The 15,367-nt window shown below is 44.6% G+C and overlaps 1 protein-coding gene across 1 annotated transcript in view; it reads right to left on the reverse strand.

Annotated features, from left to right (window-relative positions):
* Positions 1 to 15,367, reverse strand: part of LOC109571708 (WD repeat-containing protein 87-like) — a 34,676-nt gene that overhangs the window by 8,285 nt on the left and 11,024 nt on the right. Inside the window, exons 2-6 of the mRNA XM_070770212.1 lie at positions 13,349 to 13,471; positions 7,901 to 8,068; positions 4,071 to 6,946; positions 2,346 to 2,608; positions 91 to 1,664 (exon numbers count right to left, since the gene is read on the reverse strand). Coding sequence (XP_070626313.1) covers positions 91 to 1,664; positions 2,346 to 2,608; positions 4,071 to 6,946; positions 7,901 to 8,068; positions 13,349 to 13,456 — 4,989 coding nt within the window. The 5' untranslated portion in view covers positions 13,457 to 13,471. The remainder of the gene's footprint in view (positions 1 to 90; positions 1,665 to 2,345; positions 2,609 to 4,070; positions 6,947 to 7,900; positions 8,069 to 13,348; positions 13,472 to 15,367) is intronic.

Below are 15,367 nucleotides of genomic sequence, written 5' to 3' on the forward strand. Positions count from 1 at the left end.
CCCCATTTGTTTCTTTATTTTGCGATAGTTTTTCATCATTTTTTCAATTTGTTTCTCTAGGTTCTGGATTATTTCCTCCTTCTCCTGGGCCAACACCTCCTCTTCCTCACCCAGCTCCTCCAGTTCCTCATTGAGCTCCCCCAGTGCCGCAATCATCTTCTCCAGTTCCTCACCCAGCACCTCCAATTCCTTTCTCAGCTCTTCATCTTCCTCACTCAACTCCTCCTCTTCCTTGCTCAGCACTTCCTCTTCCTCCATCAGCTCTTCCTCTTCCTCCATCAGCTCCTCCTCTTCCTCCATCAGCTCCTCCTCTTCCTCCATCAGCTCCTCTTCCTGGGCCTGCCTACCTTCTTTGTGGTCCACCGTAACCTTCTCCCAGTACCATGTCCTTTGTCTCGGGGTGACCTTTCCCCTTTCCCAGTTCACCCTCTTTCCTTTTCCTAGTAGTTCCTCTTCTTTCCCAGTTCCCTTCTTTTCTCCTTGGACTAACTTCTGCTCTGCCTTGGTTAACTTCTTTTGTGAGATGGGTGATATTTCTTCCTCCTCAGCTCTTTTTTCTTTTTGAAGGATCGATTTCTTGTCCTTGGTCAGTTTCTCTTTTCCCTGCATTAATTTCAAATCCTGCTTACTCAGTTGTCTTGCTTCCCCAATTATTTTCCCTTTTTGCATAGCTAGTGTCTTTACTTTTTGGAATCTCATTTTGTCTGATACTTGGTCATCATCGAAGTAAGCAACTTTCTTTTTCTTGACTTTAGAAGACACCTTGCCTTTCTTTAACATTTTTTTAGCTCTTTGTTCTTCTTGTTCTCCAGGTCCTACTGTCTTTTCTTCCTTGACAACCTCTGTAACCACTTCTGTTACAACAGGTGTTTCTTCCATCTCTATGTCATCCAGTTCTGAAGAGTCCTTTAAAAGAGGACAAATCTCCTGGAAGAGATCCCAGCTGGGCTCTTGGGGAGCAAGTATTGCCTGAGCCCAGTTCACCAACTCTTGACTCAGATCCCTTAACATTCCTGGATTGGAACTTGCTATCCTTGAGGTCACAAGATTGCAAATGTCTTCCCGCCAAGATCTGGTTTCTGATTTGGTCATGCGGCCAGGCATCCCAGACAAACCATGACCAGCTTTTCTAAATACCTTCGTTGCATCTTCTTCTGGCTCAGCAACCTGTAAAACCTCTTTCTTGGGCTCCTCTGCAATTGTTTCTGGAATTTCCTTCAATTTTCTCTTCTCTTTCAACTTCACACTTACTTTGTGATGGGTTTTTTCCATTGCTCTTTCCCAAAGCCTTTTCAGGTTTTCTTGTCTCTCTGCCTTAGGGATCACTTTTCCATAATCTCTCATGTCCTGTTGATCTATGGCCTTCGTAACTCCCATGGCCTCCACTGCCTCTCTGGCCTTCACTGCTTTTTTGATCTCCAAGGCTTTTGTGGGTTCTGTGACTTTTGTGGCCTCCAACACAACCTCCTTTGATTCAGTATCCTCTTTGGGTGTGACTGGGCTGAAAGTACTTAGCGACAGGTCTGGCTCTGAGGCAACATCCTGAATGTCGATTTGATCTGATTCCTCGGCTTCTCTCTGTTCATCTTCATGCTCTAAAGTCACCAACACAGGGCTCAATTCTCTCTCTCTCTGCTTCCTGGAAACTTTCATGTCCTTTTTAACTGCAGAGATATTGGGATAAAAGTAATTGAGAAAAACACAGAGGTCCTGAGTGAGATCCTCTGACACACCTAGTTCAATGAACTGCTGTAAAAGGTAACAAAAAGTACAGACGACAAAAGCTTTATGGCCCAGAAGTGTCTGCTCTTTTATCCCAATTTCCATATCCCTAAAGAAACAAGACCTTGGTATTTGTTGTGGGAAGATCCCCCAGAGAAGGAAATGGCAGCTCACTCCAGTATTGTTGCCTGGGAAATCCCATGGACAGAGGAGCCTGGCAAGCTACAGTCTATAGGGTCCCAAAGAGTTGGACAGGACTGAAGTGAGTTAGGACAGCACAGCACAAAGAAATGAGACCTTGATATTTGTTGTGGGAAGATCTCCTGGAGATGTAAATGGCAACCCACTCCAGTATTCTTGCCTGGGAAATCCCATGGACAGAAGAGCCTGGCAGGCTATAGCCCATGGGGTCGCACAAGAGTCACACACAACTTAGTGACTAAACAATAAAAACAAATTTGTTATGGGGTAGATCTTTCCCAGAAAGCTTACTTTCTGTGAAAGAGTCCTTACTTAAGTCTGTCACCACTGGTATCTTTTTATATAACTTGGGCTTATTGACCCTGCCTTTTGGTGCCCAAAAGCGGGCCCCAAATATACCAAATATATTACCCCATACATACTGAGATTCTTGCTCTTTGCTGTAACACGTGTCATTCTTTGATCTGGTTTGGCAATCTTTGCAGGTTCTGACCAAATTTTGAGTGTTTGTTCATCAGGTTCATGATCCCTTGATATAACTAAAACCAAAGGAGGTTTCTTCTCTCTGTGTGACAAGGTCAGGTTCTCATTTAACTGCTGCTCCACCTGAGTAAGCAGGTACTGGATACCACTAGCTTGAATTCCCATAAGCTGGTCCAGAGAGATTTCTCCAATAAAGTCTTCCCTACAAAAGTCAAGGTAAAACAAGAATTATACTGAGCCATCAATAAAACAAAATTAGAGGAAAAGGAGGAGAAGAAGGAAGAAAAGGAAAAGGAGGTAGTGGCTTAAGGATAGTGGAAGAGGCAGGGCTAAAGTAACTGTCTAGGACAGAGTAGTTCAAGGTAAAAGATGGATAAAGAGAAGCAAGGAATAGAGTAGTCAGAGTGACCCAAGATGCTTCTTTAGTTGGGAGATCTTGGGACTTGAGTCTCGAAGAATCTTAAGGAAGTGAGGAAATGATGGAAGAGCAGGCTACTCAATGGACAGAAAAAGAGGGTGTCAGCTACAAATTGCCACTTGCCAAGGACATTTGCCATCTGCCTCTACAAGGATTAAGTCACGTGCAACTGTGGTTGTTGACCTTTAACACACCCTGAACTGTGTTCAGGAGGTGGAGATCAGGAATAAGGCAGTCTTTGGAGAAACTGGCAGAACAGATCTTTAGATAGATATTTTCAGACACTGATTTTATGTGCCCAATTCCTTCTTTTTTCTTTTTTGAACTTTTAATTTTGTATTGGGATATCGCCAATTAACAATGTTGTGATAGTTTCAGGTGAACAGCAAAGGGCCTCAGTCATACATATACAAGTATCCATTCTTCCCCAAACCCCCTCCCATTCAGGCTGCCACATAACACTGAGCAGAGTTCCATGTGCTATACAATAGGTCCTTGTTATCCATTTTAAATACAGCAGTGTGTACATGACCATCCCAAACTCCCTAACTATTGTTTCCACCTGGCAACCGTAAGTTCATTTTCTAAGTTGGTGAAAATGTTTTGTAAGTTTCTGTTTTGTAAGTAAGATCATTTGTATAATTTCTTTTTAGATCCCACATATAAGGGATGTCATATGCTATTTCTCTCTCTCTGTCTGATTTACTGTCTGATTCAGTATGACACTCTCTAGGTCCATCCATATTGCTGCAGATGGCATTATTTCATTCTTCTTAATGTATGAGCCCAATTCTTGCATCTCCTCATATCTAGAAAAGCACCAGATTCCTTCATGGTGACATCTACTCCTCGTGACTAGCAGCAACCTTCTGCAAAAATATGTGCTTGGTTGTATGAACTCCCCCTTCACCAAAATCACATATATATTGACCTCCCCCTGCCCGCCCCCACCCATTTCTTTGGAGCGTTTTCTCAGAAATATCTGAAATGCTGTCATAGCCTGAGCTATGATCCTCATTTTGCCCAAATAAAACTTAACTCATGACTCTCATGTTGTGCTTTTTTTTTTTTTAAGTCAAGGGATAGACAGGGTGTGTGGGGAGGGGGCGGTGGGGGGAGCAAATAGAAACAAAGAACACAGGCAGAGGAAAAGAACAGAAAAGGTTGTGGGAAAAGGAAAAGAAGCAGTCAGATTTTGAAGATTAGGAGCCGAAAGGAACAGAAGGGAATATGGTTACTGACTCACTGCATTTCCTGGAGCGTGTCTCGTCTCTTCAGCAGAGCTATCAGCATGTTCTTAGTTTGGATGCCTGTGACTCTTACCATAAGGTATAAGGCCTTAGCCCGCACATTTTTATCACTGTCCATCAATCCCACAGCCAGGGGAATCGCAAAGAGACGGCTCATGAAGCCTAGCTTCTCCAATCCCTCCCAGGCTGTCTCCCGGACCTCTGGATTGGAATGACTTGTGTCTTCCATGAGGCGACAAGCAGTCTCAGAATGCCACCTTGGAGATACTTGATGGGAGGCAAAAATCTGTGCCAGGATACTTATGTATGTCTTGTATTGCTCTATAGAACAGTAAACTGTGAGGTTGAGGATGGTCTCAATTATAGTATTGATAAGTCCTTCATCCAGTTTTCTTCCCATCCAATTTTGACTAGCCAAGTTTACGAGAATATCAAAGAAGGTTTGTTTGCCCGGCATGGGTTTTTGGTCCGGTTTCCTCTTTGAGATTTTTTGTCTTATTGAAGTCACAGGTGACAGTGCCTGACTTCTGCTGAGTCCAGTCATGTCCCAGTCCTTATCTTGATAGGATACGCGGAGATCACAGTGCAAGAAGACGGGGGTACCCTCAGGCCAAAGACGGGCACGGATCACTGAGTTGGGGATGTAGCCATCTGGAGGAAAGGGCCAAGGCCGCCCTTGACCAAAGAAACGCCATAATATCTGGTAAGGTTTCAACCCATCCCAGCCAGCCAGTCGCAACTGTGGAGGAACCACGAATGGGGGACGATCACGTTTGGGAGTAAGAATAGGAAAATCAATACACTTATCTTCCAGAAAATGCAATGTGGGTCCCTCCTGCATCACAGAGGACTTAGGCCTCTCTTCCTCCACAACATGGGGCACAGTATGGTCAAAGGCAATCATCCTCTTGTTAACAAGGGCCTCTAGCCCCTGTAATTCCTGCGGCCCTTGACCAAAGTAGACAAATTTGGGTACAAATACTTTTTCGAATGAAAAGAAGAAGCTAGGCAGGAAGGGTTTAGGGGCTTCTTGTATGTCATCTGCATTGTTCAGGAGACTTAGGTGAATCAGCTGGGCTGGAGGGAGTAGTTTTAAGCAGGATACCAGGTAAAGACTCTGGTTGAAAGTCAGAAGCAAGTCACCCCGGTCATTGGCAAAGCAGAGTGGGCCAAAATATAATGCAGAGTCCAACTCAGTTATGAGTTTCCCACGGAAGTCCCAGATCCGGACTGAGCCACCAGCATCCCCGGTGACAAAAAGTTTCAGGGGAAGGCAGACATCAAATGAAGTGATGGCACACTGGTGCAGGCATTTTGTCTCTTTAAAATCAGATCTCTGCTTTGATCCTGGAGATGTCGGGAAGTCCTGATAACTCCAGAGATGCCAGTGGTGGTTCTCAGTGATGGCACCCACAGAACCTGGCAAGAGTATCACGTGCTTTAGGGGGCAAACACAGAGAATTTGGCTGACAGGCTGCAGGACTACCCTGTTCCCCTGAAGCACAGCTTCTGTCAGGTATACAATATTATCCATGCCATAGGAACAGAGCAAGGAGTACTCCTGGGGACCCTCCAGGGTAGACAATGCCAGGACTGCCCCAGAGTGAAGAATCTTTGCTACTCGGGCACAACTGTAGTGGGAGAGGATTCTCACAGTGCCGCTGTCATGCCCACTGAACATCAGTCCTACAAGGCCCTTACCCAAATGGTGGTGCCCATAGGCCAGGCATCTGACTCTATCCCCAAGGTTTACTGAAGGACACATAAGATACTTGGCTGTGCAAGGAGAGCGTGTTGCATCAAACACCAGCACCTCTGAACCATCTGTTGCCACAAAGAGCTCCTCTCTGTGTGAGTCATAGGCCCAAGCCACAGCCTTATCCATGATAAGTAGAGGCCAGGTGATAACCAGGAGATCTCCTGTTACTGGAGACAAGAAGCGCAATAGACCATCCTTAGTGGCACATAGGATCCGAGTCCAATTATGGCCACAGCAGACCCGCCGCACCTCTTGGGGAGCAGAACCACAGACATTGAAGAGGCTATAAAAGTAGGGCAGGTGATACAATGAGAAAGTGTGGTTAGTCTGGCAGAAAAAGGTGCTATTATCAATGAACTGCAGTCTCTGCATGTTCTTGTCAATATCCAACTGCCGCAGCAAGTTCCCGAAGGCAAGGTTCCATTCCTTCACGACACCTTCACCACCTGCTGTTAGTAAGGTATAGGTCTCTGACCGGCTTTGGATACATATCACTGATGAGGAATGAGCCTGGAAGCTGTGGAGGAGGTTACCTCTGTCTAGACCCCACGCATGGATTTCTCCATCCTTGTTTCCAACATAGAAGTAGCCCTGAGATAAACAAGTGAAGGAGCAGGTGATGGTGGAGCCACTGTTGATGGGAGTGAACTTCTTCACCTCTTCTAGCTGGCCCTGACCTCGGTGGGTGAAGACTCTCACCTTATTCTCACAATGAGCCAGCAGGGAGCCCGGGGGGCCATTCAGGGAAAAGCCCTGAACAAGCTCACCACCAGGCACAGGCACAGTTTGGGCCACTTGCAGGCCCCTGCCGTTTGGTAAGATAAACCAGGTGACCACAGCACCCAGGGTGCCAGAGAGAAGCATCTCAGTTTCTGAGTCATAGCTGAGGCAGCTGATGGGGAAACGACAGGGGACCATACCCAGAGATATGAACCCTTGATGGTGATCCCCAAAGAGCCACAGGCACATGTCATCACAGTAAGCGATTAACATGTGATAGGGAGCTATGTGGACCATTGCTTGGATGGGTGGCACTTGAGCCATCACATGGAACTTCATCTTTTTTATCACTCCTTCCATTTCTGCAGCTTTCTTCTGTATCCAGAGTACTGCCTAGAAGAGGATGAGAGATGAAAGCCTCACCGTGGAGGAAGCCTCCTCCCCAATGTGAGGGGTAGATGGACCTCCCTGGTGGGCCAGTGGCTAAGGCTTTGTGCTCCCAATGCAGGGGGCCCAAATTCAATCCCTGGTCAGGGAACCAGATGCCACATGCCACAGCAAAGATCAAAGATCCCACATGCTGCAACTAAGACCTGGCACAGCTGAATAAATAAAAAATTTTAAGTGAGGGGTAGAAAAAAGTTGAATGTTTAGATCCCTTTTCCCTCTTGTGGGTCTAAGAAAAGACTGAATAGCTTGACTTTGGGAGTTTCCTGATGCTAGGAGTCAGGTGTGTGATAGAAGCACTATGTTTAAGGCTCTTTCCTTGGCCTTTAGCCTACTTTATGGAGAATGTGAATTCTGTCAACCTGATGACTAGAGGGGAAGAAGGATCACTGCATCCAGGTCTGATTCGGATATGGAGATGGGTATTACAGTGAGCTAGCTTAGAATCACCCTCAGCATCCTAAGATGAGGGCAGTTTAAGTATTATGCATATAAAATGGATTAAGCACAAGGTAGGGGACTTCCCTGGTGGTCCAGAGATTAAGAATTTGCCTGCCAATGTAGGGGACACGGGTTCATTCCATGGCCTGGGAATATTCACATGCGGGGGGCAGCTAAGCCTGTGTGCCACAAATATTGAGTCTGTGCTATAGAGCCCACAAGCCACAACTAGTAGGCCTATGCAGCGTGACTGCTGAAACGTGCGTGCCCTAGAGTGCATGCTCCGTGACAAAAGAAGCCACTTCAGTGAGAAAGCCGCTCACTGCAACTAGAGAGTAGCCCCCATTCATTACAACTGGAGAGAGGCTGAGCCCGGCAACAAAGACCCAGTGCAACCAAGTAAATAAATACAATTTAAAAAAAAAAAGAATGAGGGGGAAAAGGATGAGGTCACTTTACCTGCATTTGTTTTGAATACAGTTCCACCCAGTTTAAGGAGACAAAATAGTTGTCATCAGTGGAGTAGAAGCAGATGAAAGGTTTGCTTTCAGGATGGTGAGACTCTTGGCATAGAATCTCAGCCCAGTCACTCAGCATATTCACAGCACCCTCTGTTTTTTCACCAACCTGAGAGAGAGGAGTGACCTGAGCTAAGAGGGTTGAATCCCCACATACTCATTCATTTAATGAATATTGAGGGATTAGTGGAAGTCTGTTCTTTCGCTAACCAACATTTATTCACCCTACTTCTAGAAAGCACAATTGGGGGAGCTATCCTCTCCTCCCTCACCCTCAGAAGGCATCCTAATTCATCGCAGTATCTGCCAGCCTTTCTCACCAAAGTTCTGTGAGAGAAGTAAGCCCCAACACCCCTACATATCTATTCTATATAATGGGTATTAATTCTTCCCTGTGCATCACGAATGCTACTAGTTATATACCATCCTTAAGAGAACTGAGAAAATAGCCCCTCAAATCATTGTTTGTGTCCCTGTGGATCAGATGAGGTACCACCTTTGAGAAAGGCTGGTGGTATGTTTGTGACAGACACTGGGGATATGATGCTGAGCAAAAGAGTTATGAGCTAAGCTCTTAAAAGATAAGAGTCCAGTGGAACAGGTGCTAAGCAAACAGCTACACATGACTATCTGTATGTATGAATGCTCAGTCGCTCAGCTGTGTCCTACTCATTGCAACCCCATGGACTGTAGCCCGCCCAGCTCCTCTGTCCATGGGATTTTCCTGGCAAGAATCCTGAAGTGGGGTGTCATTTCCTCCTCCAGGGGATCTTCCTGACCCAGGGATCTTCTGTGTCTCCTGCATTGACAGGCAGATTCTTTATTACTGAGCCTTCTAACAAATGACTATACAAAACAAAATCTTTGAAAGAAATACAATCCTATATGAGAATGACAAAGGAACTCAACCTTGGCAAATATCGCTCCCTGTCACAGTTGGACCAAAACTTTAAAGTTCCTGCCTGCACCCAAAGGACCACTCGTGTTACAATCACAGACATGATGTTGTAGCCTCTGGGAAACTCACGCTTCACACACGTGGAATGCCCACCATGTGTGACAGCTAGACCTGTGGCATGCACCTCCTTCACTGTTCTCATGGGCACCCATGGAAAACATGCAGTTGACAACACAGAGTTAGCTAGCTGTGCTTCAGCTCCAATATCCTGAATTCTGACCCAGTGGAGTGTGTGTATGTGCACACGTGCACACGCACTTCACTCACATGCATCTCTCAAGAGAAGTTTGTTTCTTTTCAACATGTTACACAGTACAATCCACACTACCTTCTCGTGACTGTAGCATATTCCTAGGATGTATATCCTTATTTATATAAGGATATCCTTAAAACAAGCATATATGAACTCCTCATTCTGACTAACCAAGTTGAGGCTCAATAAGTTTATTTTGGAAGTCCCTCTTCTCAGCAGACACTCATGCTATACCTGCCTCTTGAACAATCGTCCACGAATTTAACTCTCCAAGTCTCTCTGCAATAGAATGTGTACTATGACCACCTAGGCTGGCAAGTGAAATACTTAAGTTCAGTTCAGTTCAGCTCAGTCACTCAGTCATGTCCAACTCTGCGACCCCATGGACTGCCAGGCCTCCCTGTCCATCACCAACTCCTGGAGCTTGCTCAAACACATGTCCATTGAGTCGGTGATGCCATCCAACCATCTCAACCTCTGTCATCCCCTTCTCCCCCTGCCTTCAATCTTTTCCAGCTGCTGCTACTAAGTCACATCAGTCGTGTCCGACTCTGTGCGACCGCATAGACAGCAGCCCACCAGGCTCCCCCGTCCCTGTGATTCTCCAGGCAAGAATACTGGAGGGGGTTGCTATTTCCTTCTCCAGTGCATGAAAGTGAAAAGTCAAAGTGAAGTTGCTCAGTCGTGTCCGACTCTTTGCGACCTCATAGACTGTAGCCCACCAGGCTCCTCTGTCTGGGGTATTTCCCAGGCAAGAGTACTGGAGTGGGGTGCCATTGCCTTCTCCGTCTTTCCCAGCATCAGGGTCTTTTCCAATAAGTTAGATCTTCACATCAGGTGGCCAAAGTATTGGAGTTTCAGCTTCAGCATCAGTCCTTCCAATGAATATTCAGGACTGATTTCCTTTAGGATTGACTGGTTGGATCTCCTTGCTTGTCCAAGGGACTCTCAAGAGTCTTCTCCAACACCGCAGTTCAAAAGCATCAATTCTTTGGCGCTCAGCTTTCTTTATGGTCCAATTCTCACATCCATACATGACTACTGGAAAAACCATAGCTTTGACTAAATGGACTTTTCTTGGCAAAGTAATGTCTCTGCTTTTTAATATGCTGTCTAGGTTGGTCACAGCTTTTCTTTCAAGGAGCAAGCATCTTTTAATTTCATGACTGCAGTCACCATTTGCAGTGATTTTGGAGCCCAGGAAAAGAAAGTCTCTCACTGTTTTCACTGTTTCCACTGTTTCCCCATCTATTCCCCATGAAGTGATGGGACCAGATGCCGTGATCTTAGTTTTTTGAATGTTGAGTTTTAAGCCAGCTTTTTCACTTTGCTCTTTCACTTTCTTCAAGATGTTCTTTAGTGCCTCTTCACTTTCTGCCATAAGGGTGGTGTCATCTGCATATCTGAGGTTATTAATATTTCTCCTGGCAATCTTGATTCCAGCTGGTGCTTCATCCAAACCAACATTTCTCATGATGTACTCTGCATATAAGTTAAATAAGCAGGGTGACAATATATAGCCTTGACATACTCCTTTCCCAATTTAGAACCAGTCTGCTGTTCCATGTCCAGTTCTAACTGTTGCTTCTTGACTGCATACAGATTTCTCAGGAGGTAGGGAAGGCGGTCTGGTATTCCCATCTCTTGAAGAATTTCCTACAGTTTGTTGTGATCCACACAGTCAAAGGCTTTGGCATAGTCAATAAAGCAGAAGTAGATATTTTTCTGGAACTCTCTTGCTTTTTCTATAATCCAGCTGATGTTGGCAATTTGATCTCTGGTTCCTCTGCCTTTTCTAAATCCAGCTTGAACATCTGGAAGTTTTCAGTTCATGTACCGTTGACGCCTGGCTTAGAGAATTTTGAGCATTACTTTGCTAGCGTGTGAAATGAGTGCAATTGTGCAGTAGTTTGGAATGAAAACTGACCTTTTCCAGTCCTGTGGCCACTGCTGAGTTTTCCAAATTTGCTGCCATACTGAGTGCAGCACTTTAACAGCATCATCGTTTAGGATTTGAAATAGCTCAGCCGGAATTCCATCATCTCCACTAGCTTTGTTCATAATGATGCTTCCTAAGGCTCACTTGACTTCACATTCCAGGATGTCTGGCTCTAGATGAGTGATTATCATGGTTATCTGGGTCATTAGGATCTTTTTTTTTTTTTTGCATAGTTCTTCTGTGTATTCTTGCCACTTCTTCTTAATATCTTCTGCTTCTGTTAGGTCCATACTGTTTCTGTCCTTTATTGTGCCCAAATTTGCATGAAATATTCCCTTGGTATCTCTAATTTTCTTGAAGAGATTTCTAGTCTTTCCCATTCAATTGTTTTCCTCTATTTCTTTGCATTGATCACTAAGAAGGCTTTCTTACCTCTCCTTGCTAGTCTTTGGAACTCTGCATTCAGATGGGTATATCTTTCCTTTTCTCTTTGCCTTTAGCTTCTCTTCTTTTCTCAGCTATTTTTAAGGCCTCCTCAGACAACCGTTTTGCCTTTTTGCATTTCTTTTTCTTGGGGATGGTACAGTGTCACAAACCTCTGTCCATAGTTCTTCAGGCACTCTGTCTATCAGATCTAATCCCTTGAATCTATTTATCACTTCCACTGTATAATTGTAAGGGATTTGATTTAGGTCATACCTGAATGATCTAATGGTTTTCCCTACTTTCTTCAATTTAAGTCTGAATTTTGCAATGAGGAGTTCATGATCTGAGCCACTGACAATGAAAATTTTAGGGAGGACAGTCTGCTCCCAGTCTTGTTTTTGCTGACTGTATACAGCTTCTTCATCTTTGGCTGCAAAGAATATAATCAATCTGATTTTGGTGTTGACCGTCTGGTGAAGTCCATGGGTAGATTCAACTCTTGTGTTGTTGGAAGAGGGTGTTTGCTATGACCAGTGCATTCTCTTGGGAGAACTCTGTTAGCCTTTGCCCTGCTTCATTTTGTACTCCAAGTATTAATACTTCTTTACTCAAAATTCCCATCACGCCTGCTGCCTACATCCACAGAGGCTTTGAAACTGTGCTGAAGCCATTATCCACAACTCAGAATCTCTGTCCTCCCTAAAATTTTCATTGTCAGATTGTTGTATGTTCTGAGAGAATACAGAGAGCTGGAGAACTTCAAGCGTGATTCAGGGACAGCCACAGAGTTGAGAGGATCATGGTGTCTGATCATGATCTTCCCTCTTCATTGAACCAGAAATCTCATTTACACACCCTTTTTGCCTTAGTTAATCACCATTCCTCTCCTCCTTTCCAGACTTCGTGTACAAATAATTTACTCACTCATTCAGCACTGTCAATGCTCAGCTACAGAAGAACTCTAAAAGAAAAGGATATCTTAAGCCCAAGCAGTATATCTGTACCTGGCACTACTGTTACCCACTCTGTGTCAATCCCCATTCCTTGCTCTTCCTCCTCCTTCCATCCCGATAAAACTTGGAACTTGATTAAGGTGATCATGTACTCAGAAATTCTGGAGAGTGGTACTGACACTAATATACTTCAGCTGAATACTTCAGCCACCTGGTGTGAAGAGCTGACTCATTGGAAAAGACCCTGATGCTGGGAAAGATTGAGGCAAAAGGAGAAATGGGCGACAGAGGATGAGATGGTAAGATAGCGTCACTGGCTCAATGGACGTGAGTTTGAGCAAACCCCAGAAGACAGTGAAGGACAGGGAAGCCTGGTCTGCTACACAGTCCACGGGGTCACAAAGAGTCGGACATGACTGAGCAACTGAACAACAGTGACCACAGAGTGGCAGCACGGTGCGTCAAGGCTGGCACAACCCTGTGCTCTCTGACCTTCTCTCTTCTGCCTACTTTTAATTTAAAGCTGGAAGTGTGGCAACTATCTTGTACCTTTATGATAGTAAGCCGAACACTAAAGAGGTAAAAAAAGGAGTAAAAAGGAACATGAGTCTTTGACACCATGTAAGACAAAGATGCCTCCTGCTTGTTTAATCCATTTAAGGCCATTTTCTGGTTTTCATTTAGTTTTTGCAGCACATGTTCTAATTATAACTAATGTTATCATATTAATCTAGACTTGGGAGTTGTTTAGGGCTGTGAGAGGGCCCTTCCAAAGTGGCTCACGTGTTGCTCCTGCCACAGGCTGCCCTGGCAGGGATAGAGAATTAGTCCAAGCCCACCATGCACCTCATACATGTCACCTGTTTATCCTTCAGGATGCTCTTTAAGAGGGGTTTCAAGTCCTTCCACTCAGGAATAAGTCTGGGTGATGTTGATGTTCTCGTGATATCCCAGCACTTAAAAGACATCTTGGATTATAGAATCTGTGGAAACAAAAGTGACTGAATTACAATGTCTGATGTGAGACTGGAAAATAAGGAAACAGAGGGAAGAGCAACAGGGAAACTTAGAAAAGGGCAGAAGAAATTAGTCCTTTAGAAACAGGAGAGAAAGCTCTTATTTGAGAAAGATGGGGGCCAGGACTTCCCTGGTGGTACAGTGGATAAGAATCTGCCTGCCAATGCAGGGGACACAGATTCCATCCGTGCTCCAAGAAGATTTCACATGCCAAGGTGCAACAAAGCCCATGCGCCATAACTATTGAGCCCACGTTCCACAAGGAGAAGCTGCTGTGATGAAAAGCCCACACACTGCAAGAAGAATAGCCCTTGCTTGCTTCAACTAGAGAAAGCCTGAGTGCAGCAGTGAAGACCCAGTGAAGCCAAAAAAAAAAAAAAAAAATAGGGGTCAGTGAACTACTGATGCTTGCAACATGGATGAGTCCCAAAAACGTTATAGAACATGTACTATTTGATTCCATCTATTATATGAAATTCTAGAAAGGAATCATTGAACCTATAGGGACAGAGAGCAGATGAGTGACTACTTGGGGCTAGGAATTTGGGGGATTGCCTAGGCAGGGGTAAAAGGGAACATCTTGCAGTGATGGAAATGTTCTATATCATGACTTTGGTAGTTGTCACATGGGTATATAAATTTGTCAAAACTCACCAAAACATACACTTAAATGCATATACTATAGTGCATGCAAATTATACCTAAATATGGTTTCTAAAAAAAGATAGGAATGCAGTAAGGGTTTTTATGAAATCTACAATAGGAAAAAATGTAGCAAAAGCAAGCTGTTAGGTGAGCTTGAGTCCGTTGTAGCACAGGTAAAACAACACAAGAGCCCGGCTTTCCAGCCCTCCTGTAACTCTCATCCCTGGCATGCTCATTTCTTAACACATAACTTTGTAGACACAACTGTGTCTACCCTCATCCCAACTGAAGCCTTCATGTATGTGAAAGTCACTCATCTGTTCAACATAGATTCACTCAGTGTTCATTATATGCCAGGCTCTGTACTGAGAGCTAGAGACAAAGCAGTGAACAAGAATGTTTATCTGCCTGCATGGAGTTTACTATCTAACACAGAAGGCAGACACTGAACAAGATGCCAGACTAAAATAAGCTGAAAGTCTCCCACTACAAACTCCTTAGAGATTCTGGGTAGAATAACAAGTAGCTCAATTCCAGGAGCCAGAAGTGAAGAAAGGGTTAGAGAGAAAGACACAATAAGTGCAAACTGCTTCTGTGATGGTCCTGAAGAGGTGTAGTTTTCAGAGCCTCAAACTGACCCTAATGGCTGGGAATTAGGGTAGTACTGCCTCAGCTAAGAGAGGAGAGAGGACTTGGGCCATGAGAGAGAGGGACCCGGGGCTCCGCTGGTGGTCCAGTGGTTAAGAATCTGCCTGCCCTAGGTAGGGGACACAGGTTCAATCCCTGGTTCAGGAAGATCCCACAACAAAGCCCACAAGATGCAACTACTGAAGCCCGTGTGCCTAGAGCCCATGCTCTGCAATAAGAGAAGTCATCACAATGAGAAGCCTGTATGCCTCAATGAAGAGTAGTCCCCATTCACTATGATTGGAGAAAGCCAGTGTGCAGCAACAAAGACCCAGCACAGACAAAACTAAATAGATACATAAATAGAGAAGAGAGCTAGGGACCCAGAACTGAGACTCCTCCATTACCTTGGAGAATGATACTTCCACAGACAGAGCTGGCTTATGACCAGCTTCATGAAAGCTTACACACCTTTAAATCTTTTTTCCATGCATGAGTTGAGAATGTACACACCTCCATATTCAGGAGATAACTGAATGGGTATCATCAAGCTTTCAAAATAATTCTCTGACACATTATCTCCCTAAGAA

The sequence above is a fragment of the Bos indicus genome, chromosome 18, assembly GCF_029378745.1.
Source record: "Bos indicus isolate NIAB-ARS_2022 breed Sahiwal x Tharparkar chromosome 18, NIAB-ARS_B.indTharparkar_mat_pri_1.0, whole genome shotgun sequence".
Lineage (NCBI taxonomy): Eukaryota > Metazoa > Chordata > Mammalia > Artiodactyla > Bovidae > Bos > Bos indicus.